Here is a 16,357-nt window from a genome sequence, read left to right as displayed (position 1 = left end):
GGAATTTAGGGGATATTTCTCTTGATCCCATTTTGGACGGGGGTGTGTGTGGGAACTTCCCTTGCTAGAGGTCATTGCCCTGGGGTATGCCAGGATCTCTGGACTTCAAACAGTGCATCTGTTGCCAGGAGTGCATCTTGGTCAGCGACAGGCATTTCTGTTGTATCCGCTGCTTTGGAAAGTCTGATGTCCCACAAAAGTACTCCATCTGCTCTGCATTTAAGGGTGACTCAAGAAAAAATCAGGAGCTAAAACTGAGACTCTTAATGATGGAGCATTCCCTCCAGTTGGCCTCAGATACAGGCCAGGAGTACACCCTTCTGCCTCTGGACATCAGTTGCTGAGTGAACACGATGCCCTGTCAGCTTCGTCACATTCACTTGGATCTACCCAAGGTAAATCCATGAAGAAGATCCATACAAAACTGAGTTATTCTCCACAGGAAGAATCCACCTCAAAAAGACTTTGGTCACTGCAATGCAAGACTGCTGCAGACCTCATGTCCCACCCTGGGTATGTCTGAGGCTGCAGACACTCTCAGTACCGATCCTGTGCCTGGGGCTCCAGGCTCAGCAGAGAAAAAGGGCAACAAGCATGCCTTGGTACTGAAACCTTCAGTGCTGCACAAGCAGGACAATGCATCGTCGAAGCTTTCCACCTCTAAGAGAGTGGTATCCAGAATTCGTTTGGTACCATCAACATCTAAGACTGCTTCAATACTGAGAAGACGTTGTGCCTCTCATATGGTCTGAACGCCTCCCAAGGCCTCACATCAGTACTGACTACTTCAACCAGAGTGAATTTACCAGAGCAGCGTATGGCCTCGGTACTGACAACAGTCCCACTCTTCAAATCCACCTGGTACTAAAGGAGTTCAGATTTTCAAAGGATCTACATGTTTCGGAGGAGCCGGAATCTCCCTTGTTAGTTGGTAGCAAAAGGTTCAGTACCGAGACAAGCATGGTCACTGAAATAGGACCTTTTCTAAGTATCACTTGACTCCAATGCCTTCAGAGAGTGCTGGGGCTCCCCCACTTGAAGAGGAGGAATTTTCCTCCAATTCAGATATTTCAATACAGGGTTCCCTGATGCTTCAGACAAGGAATTTCCATCCTGACACTTTTGACAACAGTGGGGATTTGTACCATAGATAGACCCATGTTCCCCCAACCTGGTTTGAGCATCAATGGTTACCACCTCCAGTGCCTTTCGGACCTCTCCAATGGCCATACTGGGTTTCTTGGGCTGCCAATCATCTGCAATTGTCACATGCCCGTAGTCTCTCTCATGGGAAGTATAGGGGGAGAGGCTCCCCTACTGCTTTTCTTCCTTTACCTCAGGCACAAGAATCCTTTGAAGAGCAGAAAGCCTGGACAGATGAAGAAATATTTGTTTGGGAAGAAACTTCTTTATCTTCTCCAGGTGAAGCGGTTATGCCTCCCCAACCAACTATGGCTGGTGACTTCAGACACATCCAAGAGTTAATGAAGCACATTTCAGATTTCCTCCAGATCCCTTGGAAGAGGTCACAGAGTCATAACATAAGCTCCTGGACATCCTCAAATGGATTCCCTCCACCTGAGTTGTCCTGACTATTAATGAGGCTCTGAATCCTATCAAATCCATCTGGCAGATCCCTGCAATGATTCCACCAGCTTGTAAAAAGGGCCTATAAAAATATTATGTCCTAGCTAGAGACTCTGAATTTCTGTTCACTCATCCAACACTGAACTCCCTGGTTGTGGAGGCAGTGAAAAAACATGGCAAGCAACATCGTGCAAAGACCACACCGTATGATAAGGACCAAAAACACCTTGATCTATTCGACAGAAAGACTACTCATCTGTGACTCTTCAATTTAGCATCACACACTATCAAGCTTTCATGGCTAAATACAATCATTCAAGTTATAGCAAATTCACAACATTTACTGAGCATTTGCTGATGAGCATGACCAGTTTCAGGCTATTATTAACGAGCGTCAATTGTTAACTAAAATAAAGCTAACGGCCTTATTGGACACAGCCAACACTGCCGCTCTACAGTAGTAGTCATGTGGAGGGCTTCCTGTCAATACCTCGATGACTGGTTGGTTATGGGCTGGTCCTACAATGAGGTTTTTGATGCCATAAAGACAATGAGATCCCTGTTCCACAAGCTAGGGTTAAGCTCAACATCGAGAAATCCTCTTTGAGCCCCATACAAAGAATAGATTTCATAGGCGCCTCCTTGGACGCTACACCAGCCAGGGCTTATCTTCCTCTCCAACAGATTCTCGATGTTAGCAAATCTTGTCTCAGACATTCAAATCAGCCTACAGACATCAATAAGAAGTTGTCTTCAATTACTTGGACATATAGCAGCCTGCACCTTCGAAGATGGAGTCTGGCACATACCATCACAATGTTTTCAGGGCTGGCTCAGGATTGTTTATGCTCCAAACAAACACAACTTGAACAAGTTAATGTCAGTTCCTTGCCAGGTCTTAGTCTCCCGCATGGGGATTCCATTTATTCAGTCTCCTCCCTCCATCATCATAATGATGGATGCATCTGTGATGAACTGGGAAGTGCAACAGGTATTGTTGAACAGTAGGAAAGATTCCACGAAATACACTTACCTCCACAAGTGGAAAAGATTCAGCATGTGGTGTGTCCGGAAGTGTTTCACCTGTTCATTCTTCCCCCTTGATCATCTTTGATTATCTCCTAGTGCTGAAAAAGTTAGGATTATATATGAGCTCTATCAGGGCATATCTACACTTAGGGCAGAGTGTTCGATCCACTGGGGGTCGATTTATCGTGTCTAGTAAAGATGCGATAAATGGACCGCCAAGCACTCTCCCATCTACTCCAGTACTCCACCAGAGCAAGAAGTGTAGGCGGAGTCGACAGGGGAGCAGCAGCAGTTGACCTACCACAATGAAGACACCGTGGTAAGTAGCTCTAAGTACGTCGACTTCAGCTACGCTATTTTCTTAGCTGAAGTTGCGTAACTTAGACTGACTTAGTTCCGCCCCCCCCAGTGTAGACCAGGCCTCCAGTGTGCATTTGGCAGCTGTAACAGCCTTTCATTCAGCAGTTGCGGGATTCTCACTTTTCACCCATCCTACAACTGTAAGATTCTGAGAGGATTGGGAAACTCTTTCCCTCAAGTTAAGAAACCCATTCCTATCTGGGATTTGAATGCAGTACTTCGATGCCCTATGCCCCCCGTTTGAGCCAATGGCTACCTCTTCCCTCATTAATTTATCTCCAAAGGTTTGTGTTTCTGGTGGTTATTACCTCTGCTTGTGGGATTGGAGAAATAGGGGTTGTAATGGCAGATCCTCCATTTACAATATTTTTCAAGGACAGACTTTTGTTACATCCACACTCAAAATTTTTACCTAAGGTGTCATATGAGCTGCACATCAACCAGATTATCCACCCTCCATTTTTCCCCCCAAAGACTCATCAGTTCAGAGCGGAGGCCTTTTTTACACACTCTGGATGTTAGAAGGGCATTAGCCTTTCATTTGGAAAGGACTAAGTCATTTAGGAAGTCACGCAGACTGTTCGTGACTATTGCCGATAGATCCAAAGATACAGCGATTTTCACCTAGAGACTCTCCAGGCTGATTTCTGATTGTGTCCTTTTGTGCTATAACTTCATATATTCAGCTCTTTCAGGGGCGTTGGCCCATTCCATAAAAGCTGTAGATGCTTCTATGGCATTACTCAAGAATGTTTCTGTTTGTAAGGCTGCCACTTGGTCTTCCATACGTACCTTTTCCAAGCATTATGCAGTGGTCCAGTCTTCTAGATCAGATGCTGCCCTTGGAAATGCTGTATTGTATTCAATCTTGGACTTGATTCCAGAGACCCCCCTCCAGCTAGGGGTACTGCTTGGTAGTCACCTGAAGTGGAGCACCCAGAGGGACACTACTTGAAGAAGAAGAAGAAGAGGTTACTTGCCTTGTGCAATAACTGGAGTTCTTCACTGTGTGTGTCCATATAGGTGTTCCATTACTTGCCTTCGTTCCCCTCTGCTTCAGAGTTTCCTCTGGGGACTTGGCAGTGGAGAAGGAACTGAGGGCAGTTCACCCATGCAGCCTTATGTATCCTCAGAGCAGGGCATAAGGAAGCATAGAATTGCATGCATAGGCTGAATGGGCACTGCTACCAAAAATGTCTCATCAAAGGCACAAGTGGTATAAGCATCCTTGAAGTGCAGCACCCGTAGGAACACACATCTCAAAGAACCACCATTATGGCACATTGTGAGTAACCTCTCCTGGGGTATGTCTACACAGCAATTAAAAACCCACGACTGGCCTGTGCCAGCTGGCTCAGGCTAAGGGGCTGTTCAGGTGCAGTATAGGCGTTTGGGTTCGGGCTGAAGCCCGGGCTCTAGGACCCTGCGAGGTGGGAGGGTCCCAGAGCTGAGCCTGAATGTCCACCACAATTAAACAGCCTCTTCGCCTGAGTTCCCGGAGCCTGGGCCAGCCCCGGGTGTCTAATTGCAGTGTAGACATACCCTTTGTGTCTAACTAGGACTGCAAACTCCTTAGGACTCGAGTCTGTCACTTTTTTCTATAAAGCACCATAACTCTGTGGTGCTGCATAAATAATAGTAATAACGGTCATTTTAAAATAAGTGTTTCCTGGATGAGGGATTTTTAAACAGAGGGACAACTGGAGATCAGTACCAGTGAGAGAATGACCTACAATTATCTATGCTTGGGTAGAGCAATCAGCTTCCTGAAATTCTTACTTGTGTATTATGCAGTAATTGCTGTTTGCCGCAGTTTTCTCTGGGGCATCAAGTGCCAGCAGGACAGTTGATCCATTGTGAAATGCCATCTGCAGTGGATCAGACAAGTCCCATTGTTATACTGCTGCTGTCGCTATCTGTAGCAGTTGCCAGATTCGACATCTGTGATGGCCACGCTGCTGAACTGTGTAGTCTCTGTACCCACTTAGAGCAGGAAAAGCACCATACAGCCTCTTATGTTATGGTTTATATTTTCATCCCTTCATTGCACATATGTAATGTCTGTGTCTAGGCAAGTCATTGACAAGTCAATTTAATCAGTGAAAACTACATTTGTATATAATTCAAGTGATGATATATTTCATTTGAAACATATGTGGTGTCTTTTATGGAGTATTTTAGATTAATAATGCGTGATACAGAAAAGAGATGTATAAAGTATACGTTTTGAATATTGTTATACTTCTAAAAGAGGCGCATACTCATTCCTGTACATGTGTATGTATGTGTAATAAATACACATGTATGGTTGTGATTCCCTCTGGGGACAAAATGATTTTGGGGATAGGGTTGGGAAGAGTCGTTCAACTAAAACACCCGAGTAACATAAAATGAACTGACTTGCTAAAGGAGAATTTAATAGGTCAGTTTGCCAAAAAAAATGTTTGTCAGAATTGTTTAGGGCATAGGCTTAGATCAGCTCTTGAAAGCACAAGGCAGCTGCATCATGTCAGTTGGCTAACAGATGGGAATGTTTGTAGTTGGAAGAACATATTCTCTTAGAAAGTATTATGCATAGTGAATGCCATGTGACAACTTCTAATGTGTTGTGGACACCGCTCAGCTCTGCTCAACAGTTAACTCCATTTTCAGCTCTGTCACAAGTAAGAATTTTTCAGTGACATTTACATTATAGTGACTAAAATTATCTGCTTGACAGCCATGAGGAACTGTACTCCAGTCGTCCCTATGGAGCACTAGATTCTGGTTTCAATAGTGTGGACAGCGGAGACAAAAGATGGTCAGGGAATGAAGTAAGTGTAGTTGCTTTATTTTTGTTGGGTGGCAATATTTGTACAGGAAACAAATAATGAAGACAGATTTGGAAGATTATTCAGGGAGTGATGCTTATGTGTAATAAAAAATGTAATTTCCATAGTTCACAGATTACTTTTGATTTCCAGGGAAAAGAATTAGCACCATTTTTATATTAAATGGATCTTTTGTTGTTTTACTAATATTTTTATTGAAACATTTTAAAAAATCAAAGCAAAAGTGTAAGAGAAAATATAGAAGAGCACGTGGTAGAAATGAATTTAATATTAACAAGTGATAAGAAAAATTACAAAAAGGTGAGCTAGTTATTGCATTATATTAGCATATATAATCTTTATCCATTACTCAAGAGCTTCGGTTTAATTAAAATAAAATCAGGTAAACAGAGAGATTTAAAATTAACACAGATTTTCCAAATAAGATTTTATATGTAGCTTTTTCAAATGGCCAAATAGATTGTCTCTTAACCATTTAGAAGAAGCAAGATCAGATCTCCAAGGAATAAGGATACTGGGAGAAAGAGACAGGAGCCAGCTTCTTCTGTCCTGTTGGGGAAGCTATGCAAATGGCTGCAACCCAGGCCTGGAGCGAACTGTGCTCCTAGCCTGGTGTTTACAAGGGCCTTCAGAATCCAGCCTGGAATGTTTTTAGCATATGCATTCATTTCAGAGGGAAAATAAATTAAAACTATAGACAGACTCTTCATGGAAAAGAGGTCCTAAATCGACCTTATTTAAAACTATACATTGCAGTTGTGTCTCTTTTAAATTAATAGTTTTAGGGAGCAAAATCCAGCAGGACTGGTGGAGTGGAGGCCCAAGTTAGAAAACTAACTGAAAGATGATGCCTAGGATGAGAATGTGTGTTTTTTTTTTGTCTGTTTTGTAAAGCCTACAGATGAGTTCTCCGACCTCCCTCTGCGAGTGGCAGAGATCACTAAAGAGCAGAGACTGCGAAGAGAGAGAGAGTACCAGGAGAACCGAGGGAGCACGGTTGTAACTAATGGTGGAGGTAAATAGCAGCCTTTGATAGCTAATTATTCAGGTGGTTGCCAAAATGTATATTTGGAAGTTACAGGTAATTTGCTGTTTTAAGCGAAAGAAATGGTGGGGGCTCAATATATTTATAATTGCACACAAAAATTACATTTAAAGAACATTATTAGGGTTGCAAAATCAAGCTCTGAAAAGTTTAAAAAAAAACAACAACAGAAGATAAGGTTGCTTGTGCAACCTTAATTCAGCCTCTTTCTGCATATGCCTTATGATGCCATCTTTAATTACATGATCACATACTGCTTTTTGCACGATATTGACACTCTCATGAGTCATCAGCAGGATTGGAACCTTTAGATCTGGTGCAGAGATCTCTGCCACTTGAGCTGACAGAGTGACTGATAACTGTAGGAGGTTGTCATCCTCTGTGAGGACCAGCACTAGAGGGGGATGGGACACTTTGTCGGGGGTTTTCACAGCTATTTGCTGACAACAGAGGAATGGTGAGACTCAAGAATCTTGGGTTCTATTCCAGGCTTTGGAGGGGAGTGTTCTCTAGTGGGCAAAGAGCCTTCTGTGTCTCACCGGCCCCTCCTCCCCCAGTATGACTCCTTCTGCCCTCTGCCCTCCAACCTGTGCCTATCACAGACCTGTCTCTTCTCCACCCCGGCTTCTTATGCCAGTTCTATTCTCTTTGTCTACTCAGTCAGTTGCCACTCCTCAGATTTGGTAATCCTGGGCTCCTTTTCTCTTCTCAGATTTCTCTCTCTCCTCCATCTTGGCCTCCAGTAATATCTCCCCACCCACATTCCCCAGTTCATTCTCCCTCCTCAGGCTCCTCTTCCATTCTGTGTTCCCCCGGTTTTTTGTGCCAGTCTCTTCTCTCAGTCATTCCCAGTTCTCCACCACCACCCTGGCTCCACGTCAGATGTCTCCCACACATTGGTTCTCAGTCCCAGTCTTCTCCCCCTCCCCTCCCAGCTCCTCATCTGATCTCAGTATTCTCCCAGTCCCAATCTTCCCACCCCAGTTCCCAGTCCCAGTTTCTTCTTCCCCCCCATCCACTAGTCTCAGTCTCTTTCCTCTCCCCACCAGCTCCTTCTTCTAATCTCCTTCTGCTGCAATATATTTTTCCCTAGCCTCATTCTCATAAACAGCCAAGCCATTTTGTCTGAAAATTATTTTTTCCCCCTTGAGGTAGACATCCAGCATGAAAATTATCAGTACAGACAGTTTGGCAAAGTTATCTTATGTGACAGGTTTCAGAGTAGCAGCTGTGTTAGTCTGTATCCGCAAAAAGAACAGGAGTACTTGTGGCACCTTAAAGACTAACAAATTTATTTTAGCATGAGCTTTCGTGAGCTGCAGCTCACTTCTTCGGATGCATAGAATGGAACACACAGACAGGAGATATAATGTATAAATATCTCCTGTCTGTGTGTTCCATTCTATGCATCCGAAGAAGTGAGCTGTAGCTCACGAAAGCTCATGCTAAAATAAATTTGTTAGTCTTTAAGGTGCCACAAGTACTCCTGTTCTTTTATCTTATGTGGGAAGTGCCTAGCAGCCTCCCCAAACAGTGCTACCAGCCCTGCCTACAATATCAACTTCTTGTTAATTGGTTTTTCACACACGGTCTTTCGCAATGCTTTAGAGTTAACACAGCTGTTAAATAATATAATGGAGAGTGAGATAAATTAGAGTTAAATAGCTAAGGGAGAAAAGAGGTCTTCACTTAAGATTTTAAATGAGGTGGAGATTCAATGAGGCAGAAAGATCCAGGGAAGCTGTTTTGGATGGCTGGAGTTTCAGAGGAGATGGTTCTGGCACTTACAGTAGCCAGATTGTGTGGTGAGGCAAAGGAGGCCTGCTCTAGACAAGGAGGAATGGGGAATAGAGAGTGATAATGTATGGGGGAAAGGCAGGAGCAAGTTTTTGCAGGATTTTAAAAACAAGGAAGCAATAATGTTTGAAGTAGGTAATCTGAGTTGAACTTGTGCCTGCCATTTCATCCTGAGTGATATCCCTTTCAAAACACTTGCATCTAGACCCCCTCATAATGACCTCTCTTTCCCCATGTCTTCATCAGTACTAACATGAGTTTTCCGATAAGAGATGATGAAGTGTGGCACATGAAGACCTAGTATGGTGGGAAGGGGGTTGGGAGTCCTCAGAGTATTTTTGACTCTGGATATCCGATCTGTCAGCACAGTGCTTTTCACTAGGCTGTTTGTTTAATGGCATGACACTTGAAATTCCTGTGCAGAAACTTACAAAAGCAGTGATGAATAAAAAATGCCCCAGATAGCAACATGGCCATGGGCAGAAATGAGAGCAGAATTGTACCCTGTGCTTCATCCTCATTTAATTACTGTGGTTCCCTAATTTTAATTTCTTCCTTCCTCTTTGGTTAATAAAATGTCTGCAGCCTGAGTGTTTTTGTGTTGCTTTCTTTATTGTCTGTTTCTTTGCTATATACCTTTTTCATATTTAAAGCAACCTCATGCAATTAACTTGGGCACACTCTGTTTTATGGTCATCAGACTCTGTATAGAGCCTGACATTTCATATTGAGCAAGTGTTAACCTAGGCTCTCCTCAGCACCTTTATTAATGAGGAAGTATCCAGCTAAGTAGAGCCTAGATAAATTAATCAGTATATTCTAATTATATGTTTATTTTGTTGTAAATTGATGGTAATTGCTTGCTTCTCAGATATGTCCAAGATACAGAAGTAAAAATTGTAGTCAATGGCCTTTGTTAACAATGAATTGGGAAGGATGACATTGCTTTTGCAATAATTAAGAAAATACGTATCATATTTTTTAAATTGTTACATTTGGCATATTTTTTTCTCATTGCTTTTAAAGCTGTTTAAGATTATTTCAAAATCTGACATTTAACAAATATTAGTGAACCAGGCAGAACTCAAAAGATGTCAGCTTACGCTTTCCCAGATGGAGGAAAAGTGAAATCAGACATTAGTTGCTGAGACTGCTGCCATGTTTTTTCTACTACTGGTCATCTAATTATGGGTGTTTCCTTTGTGCATGTGTGTCTAGTGGAACATGATCTGGATCAGATTGACTATATTGATAGCTGTGCCACTGAAGAGGAAGAGGAAGAGGTGAGGCAACCCAAGTGCATGGAGTCAGAGAGCCTCAGCTCACAATTCATGGCATATATTGAACAACGGCGAATCTCTCATGAGGTGGTGCTTTTATTTAAATTAGTCAAGTTCATATACCCCAATGAAAGCCTTTGTGATGGTGTTAATATTTCTTGTCCGTAGAGGTATACTTTGGTAAACAATGTGACAGTTGGCTTGGAGCAACAAGCTTTGCCTTGCGGAGGATCTGAGTTTGAGTCCTGAGTTGCTACAAACTACACCTGTATCAGATACACAGAAAAGTTGTACGGGCAGCTATAATGAGCTTTGTTCAAAGGCAAAATTCCTGCAGGATGTGGTGGGAGTAAATGGGGTTCCCAAAGGAACCCTTCCTTCAGAAAATATTGAAGTTGATGCTTTTCATATGTGCTTGCACCCAGGCAACCACTCATGTCACCTTCATTTGGTAATACCTAGAAAATGCTGGCTTGTTTGAGGTCAAAACATAGCTAATGTGTTGATCTCTGTCAGCACAGGGACTTATTATAGGGATCTTTCTGCTATGTTAATTTGGTGGGGCTTTCCTATGGATTGTAAATTAAATGCCCATAAATTTACCAGACTGGGCATCCCTTTTAATTGCGGATTTTAAATGAAAAAGAGGATTTGCTATAAAGTCTGATATTTTGTAACAGATGACTTGGTCCATGTTAACATCTTGAGTAATACTCTGTAAAATCACCAGGGATACAAACTGGGAATGCATATACACAAAGTTTTGAGCAAAAATTCCGTATTTAACTGTGAGACATGATATTTTTATGAGTCAATCCCAGGATACAGTAAATGGGCAATAAATAGGGTTATTTAAAGTTTGTTAAAAATCTGTAAGGAGAATTGATTATAAGTGGCTAAACACAAGTATAAGCATCCTTAGGCTATAGCTTTTTTTGTCTTAAAAACTGTAGTCTTTGTGCTTATTATTGCAGACAAACTTGAACAATGTACATTTTGTTTCTATGCTTGAGTAGCCTGCTGTTTTAAAGGTAGTGTGTGGTATTTGAGCTGGAATGGCACACTAGAAGTCTGAGCAATATCACTGTTCCAGCAGTAGAATTTCAAGTTGCATTGTGGGTCAGACTACAAGCTCCCATTTCCCCAGAATGGGTTGAAGTGGTTCTTATTAGCTTTTCCATAATTTGCTACATATTTTGTAGTATCATTTGTTACTAATTACTGCTTTTACTGCTCTTGTTCTGATTCCAAATGATAGCATTGGGGGGAGGGATGATCACTCCTACACAGTTATAATGCAATTGTCTTGAGTCCTTGTTTAATTTTAGTACCTTGTGACTGAATATAGATTAGCATGCACTTGACCAAAATTTCATGATTGTTTCTTTAAAACTGTGTGACTCCCTGCAACTGGAAAACATCTTTGCTTTGGTTAGAATAGCTACTGTTATACATAAGGCAAGAGAAACTGATCCCTGCTGTGACAGTCTGGACACAAGGAAGTGGAAAATTGTAAAGTTTCTGGATAAAACAAAATTAAATGCAGGAAGCATTAAGCAATGTGACATTGCCTTCTCTATGCCATGTTAATCTAAATTAATCCCCTGTGTGTAGGTGTAAAGGAGTCTCAGCATAGAAGTAATCTTATGTAGTGCATAAGCAACCTGTTTCAGATAATCTTCTACTTTGCTTGAAGCACTTAAGCAATACACATTGTGCTCAAATTAAAATGTGTCCATTCCTTCATAAATTCTTTTAATGCTTTGAGGAGGTAAAGATCTTTCTTAATTTCCTTTATTTTATTTTGTCGGTATTTCTTTAGGAGTCCTAAATCATGTCCTTATTTTGTCCACTTTGTCATTCCCCTACTTACATTAGTGAAATCTGCAGTGACCCAGATTTCCATTGACAATATAATATATTGATTCTGCAAGTGTATAAACACAATATCAAGTCAAGGAGACAGTGATACCATTTGAAATGTAGATTGAGAGTGAATTTTATGAAGAGCAATAAGTGATACAAAATAAACTTTTCTTCAGAATTAAAGAACCTCTTAAAAATTAAGTGAGAAAGCTTTGGTTCATCCTAGAGCTAAACCAACATGAGTACCATTTTAATTTGTAAAACTCACCCATTTATTTTTAATTCTAACAGTAAAGCAATCAAAAACATTTTAGGATCTCACTTTAGTGGGCTGACTCTATTTTAAGAGGTAGATAACTATATTCAGTATTCAGTGCCCTCTTCTGTGTATACTTGGTCTTCCCTCAGTGAGGGGGCCAGGTAGGGGGAGGGACTAGATGATCTCTTGAGGTCCCTTCCAGGCCTACATTTCTATGAATCTATGATTCATCTAGATGTGAATTAGAATTAGAACTAGCAAGTTAGCCTTGAATATCTGTATTTGGCAATACTGATGGATGTTGAGATGAGTTTTATAAAACTGACCAACAAGGGCAATATACACCTGCTCCCAAAAGGATGATTGACTTAATAGTCAAAACCGAACAACCAGTGTTTTCATTCAGATCCTCTGACTTTTTCCTAACATTTTCCTTCCTGTCTCTCTGGTTTGTCTATATAGTATCATCACAGAACACCAGCTGTTGAATCTTATTGTCTGAGAGAGCCTGGAATACACTATGCTAAAACTGTAGATGTGTACTTTGGTCTCCAACACCATACGTCTTATAAGTTACACTAGTTATTTTATACCTATACTTCATCCGCATAGCCTGGTAGTTCTGTTTTTTACACTATAACTCATCAACAGGTATGCTTAATTTTGAAGTTCAACTTTTAGTAAATTACATGCAAGATACAAAAATGATTCTGCATCATTTCCAGTTTCTTCCATTGGTTGTGTTTTATTTTGTTTCTTTGTCAGACATCTTAACAACCAGTAATCACACATTTGGATCTAGACAAATTGATGGAACCTACACTTAGTTTGGTTTAATCAAAATTCTTAAACTAGCACATACAGCATTCTGGATACACGACTAACTTCATTGTCTTCTGTTTTGTTTGCTTAGGGCTCACCAGTAAAGCCAGTACCCATCAGAGATTTTCAGAGAACAGAAGACACAAGACGATACTTGCATCAAAATAGGTAGACGAACCTGATGAAAGTACATTTATTCATGATAGTGCCAGTGGCATACATGGTGCTTTATAGATGTGTACGATAGGTGCCCAACTCTGAAAAATATATGATCTACATGATCATTTGAAACCAACACTTGATTTCACTGTGATGTTATGACTGATATTTATACCTGCATAAACATTTCTGTTCTTTTCATAACTAGGCTAAATTGGCAGAAGAGCATACATTTCTCTTGCTAAAATACTGTAGATTGGGGGAAATTGTAGCTGAAAGTTACATTGCAGATTGCATTGAGTGACACTGAACAGTGGATGTAGTTTTCTACTACCTAGTCAGAAATGTGCCACACTTTACAAACAGAATATGATTCCTGTCCCAGGAACTTACAGTCTAGTTAAAATGAGGAATGATGCAGTAAGGTGAGGCTGTGAAAAGTGATATTAACAATATCACTTTTCACAACAGACTTACTCTGCCCCGGCAAGCTGGGGGACAAATTAAGCCCTGGATGGGGAAGTGGGTAGGGGGCCAAGGGGCAATGAGGGGATAGATGGGAGGCTGCAGGAGTCAGGGGAGATGGAGGAGGTGAGCCCAGGGTGGGAGCCTGGGGCCCTGGTGCACAGATGGCAACTGGAGGAGGCAGCGAGGGCCAGGGGTGATGTGTGGGGGGTGAGCCTGGAGTCCTACGGCTAGGGGATGGAGCCTGCTGCTGTATGGCCAGAGTCTGTCGCCCACCACACCTGAAGCCTGAGCCCCACCGTCCCCAGGAAGGTGGGGAACTCATGCTGGCCGCCTGCTCCTACAGTGTTTGTGGCTCCAGAAGGGGACAGAGACCAGCTCTTGCTGGCGGCCCTGGGGGAGGGTAGCCCCCCACCCCTCACCCAGGAGGCTGTGGCCGCAAGAAAACCCCTGGTGCTTCATGTAGCCATGGTGGCCGCATTTGAGAAACGCTGTATTAGATAAGACACACACTGGTTTTGGATACTTCACTCTTTATGCCCTAACTAGAAGCAAATTTTTTAAATGAAATTGGCAATTCCCTTAAATTTGACTTCTCTCTTCTGGCTGTTATAGGGAAACTGAAACTAAGAACCACAGATAGATTTTTTTTTTTTCCCCCAAAAGCTGTTAGGCACATGAGAAGCAACTACCCTTCATGGATTTTTCTAAGGAATTTTGATTCATGCAGTTAATGTGCATGTGCAGTAGCTGTACTGACATCATAGATGGTAACTGATTCAGCATGTGTCAGAATTCCTTACCCTGTAGTGTCCACCAGTAAACTTTGAAATAATAGAGCAGCCTGCCATCTCCTCCACAAATGATGAGCGCCTTGGTCTGAAAGACTCTTTTTACCTGCCTTTTGATTTGTGTTTTACATGGAAATAACTGAAGAGACTTCACAAACATTGGCCTGCATGACACAGCTGAAGAAAATAGGACAAGACAAGGCTGGTTAGACGGGAGAGACCTTCTATTTACATATACAGATCTTGGCAGTCTGCAATGACAATAAAGGAAATTATATAGTTCAATAGGGTTCAGATGATTTCAAAGTTTAACTCGGGGCGGCAGCTGATCTTTAAGCAGAGGCTTGTAATCCAACATCTAACTAAATTATAGCACATTCTTATTATACCGCAGTGAAATAGAATTCTTAATGAAATACTAAAAAAATCAGACCATGTTGTTGCTTCCGAAATTAAGGAAAAATCACCATGCAAAATTAATTAGTGGGTTTTTTTTTTGTTTGGTTTTTTTTGGTATTATGAAGTTCATAGTACTGGAATATTTTGCTTGTGCCAACAACGTAAGCTGTAAACTGCTCCCACAACAATTTTCTGTAAATGCCTTGGCAGGAAGCTTTTTTTTTTCCTTCTCCAAAGCACACTGGAGCCATTAAAGACCTTGTAAATCTAGACATAATTCAGACTTCATCTTAAGAGTAGCTAGTTAAATACAGCTTGCACAAGCGTGCAGTCTGTAAAAAGTTCCTGATTCAGCAATGCTATGTGCTACTTAGATCTGCATATGAAGTTTGGGTCTTGTTGCTCCCTTCACCCAGTGTTCTTCCTGCCAGTCAACACAGTAACGGGTGCATCACATACAGCATCTGACATATAGAGCTTAATTTTAAAAATAGGCATCTTAAGTTGTGTACACAAAATACATCCTTGTGGAACATGTGCAGTTACCCATTTGAATGCAGTTACCTGTTTTGCCCATGCAGCTTCATATTTTGTGTGCTCAGTTTTGTTTGTACCTGAGGGAGTTATGTCTTGCATCTATTACTTAAGTGCCTGTTTTTAAAAATATTTTGCCTTATGTTTTAAACTAGAGAACAATTCATAGTGAAAACTCAGATGCTTTTTGTGTATGCCTTCTTTTGTTACTGACACTGTAACTGGACATTTAATTTAATTGATTCATTTCAAGTTGTGTTCTGTTCTCCCTCACAAGCAAACAAATCATTAGCTAAGGTCTTTACAGATGTCTGTTTCTGGTGTTCCTATATGAGACAGAAAGGACTCAGATGGAGTTTGCAACACTGGCTGTTAGAAAATAATCTTTTGATCAATGAACTAAGCAGATTTGTTCTGAAAGTGTGCGAAAGAATAATGAAGTTCTTCATTGACTTTTTTTTAACTCATGCCCTTCCCAGAGTTAGCTGCACTCCAGAAGCCAAGAACTCAGTGTTAAAACAGAAATTCCATCTTTTTGCACCTTTTAAAATTGTTGTACTCAATAGTGATATTACTAGGGTGCTTTAATATTTATATAACAACAGTTGTTAGCCTAGCCTTAAATCTGAACTTTCTTGCTTTGGTCATCTTTAAATTTAGTCTTGAATGTTATTGGAAGTTAACTGTTTAGTCATTTACTTTTATAAGCAGCTGATAATTAGAAAAAAAGTTACATTTGTTTGCCATTTCTGTGCATCAATAACCAACCTCCAATCTGTGTTTACTTTCAGGGATACTGATGAATTACGAAGACCAGAAACACTAAGCTTGATGCAGGACAGGGAGCGACACCAAGGACAAAGGAGTTATGTAGACAAGGCAGAGAGGTAGTGAAAAGAAGCATGTGATTTCTGTTTTAAAATCAAGTATCTCTTTAATAACAGGCCTGATAATCAATTGCTTCTTGATATGAGGTTGAACTAAAAAGGTCTTAGAGATAGTGAAATAAGTAACTTACTGAAAGCTGTCAGGTAGTGGCAGGGGTGAAAGTAACTGAGGACACTTACTGGTACGGAGGGGTGGCTCTGGCCCCCGGAAGGGGCAGGGCCTCAGGCGGAAGGGGCGGGGCTGAG

General features: G+C 41.3%; 1 protein-coding gene across 3 annotated transcripts in view; it reads left to right on the top strand.

Annotated features, from left to right (window-relative positions):
- The window catches only part of LRCH3 (leucine rich repeats and calponin homology domain containing 3), a 103,071-nt gene that overhangs the window by 54,094 nt on the left and 32,620 nt on the right, over positions 1–16,357 (top strand). For 2 of the 3 annotated variants that reach the window (XM_045029141.1, XM_045029142.1), the window contains exons 7-11: positions 5,696–5,789; positions 6,702–6,822; positions 9,868–10,016; positions 12,968–13,044; positions 16,016–16,111. In XM_045029141.1, coding sequence (XP_044885076.1) covers positions 5,696–5,789; positions 6,702–6,822; positions 9,868–10,016; positions 12,968–13,044; positions 16,016–16,111 — 537 coding nt within the window. The remainder of the gene's footprint in view (positions 1–5,695; positions 5,790–6,701; positions 6,823–9,867; positions 10,017–12,967; positions 13,045–16,015; positions 16,112–16,357) is intronic. The other variant, XM_045029143.1, reaches the window with a different exon arrangement.

The sequence above is a fragment of the Mauremys mutica genome, chromosome 9, assembly GCF_020497125.1.
Source record: "Mauremys mutica isolate MM-2020 ecotype Southern chromosome 9, ASM2049712v1, whole genome shotgun sequence".
Lineage (NCBI taxonomy): Eukaryota > Metazoa > Chordata > Testudines > Geoemydidae > Mauremys > Mauremys mutica.
The sequence above is the reverse complement of the archived record's forward strand: the minus strand, read 5'-3'. Positions and strand labels throughout refer to the sequence as shown.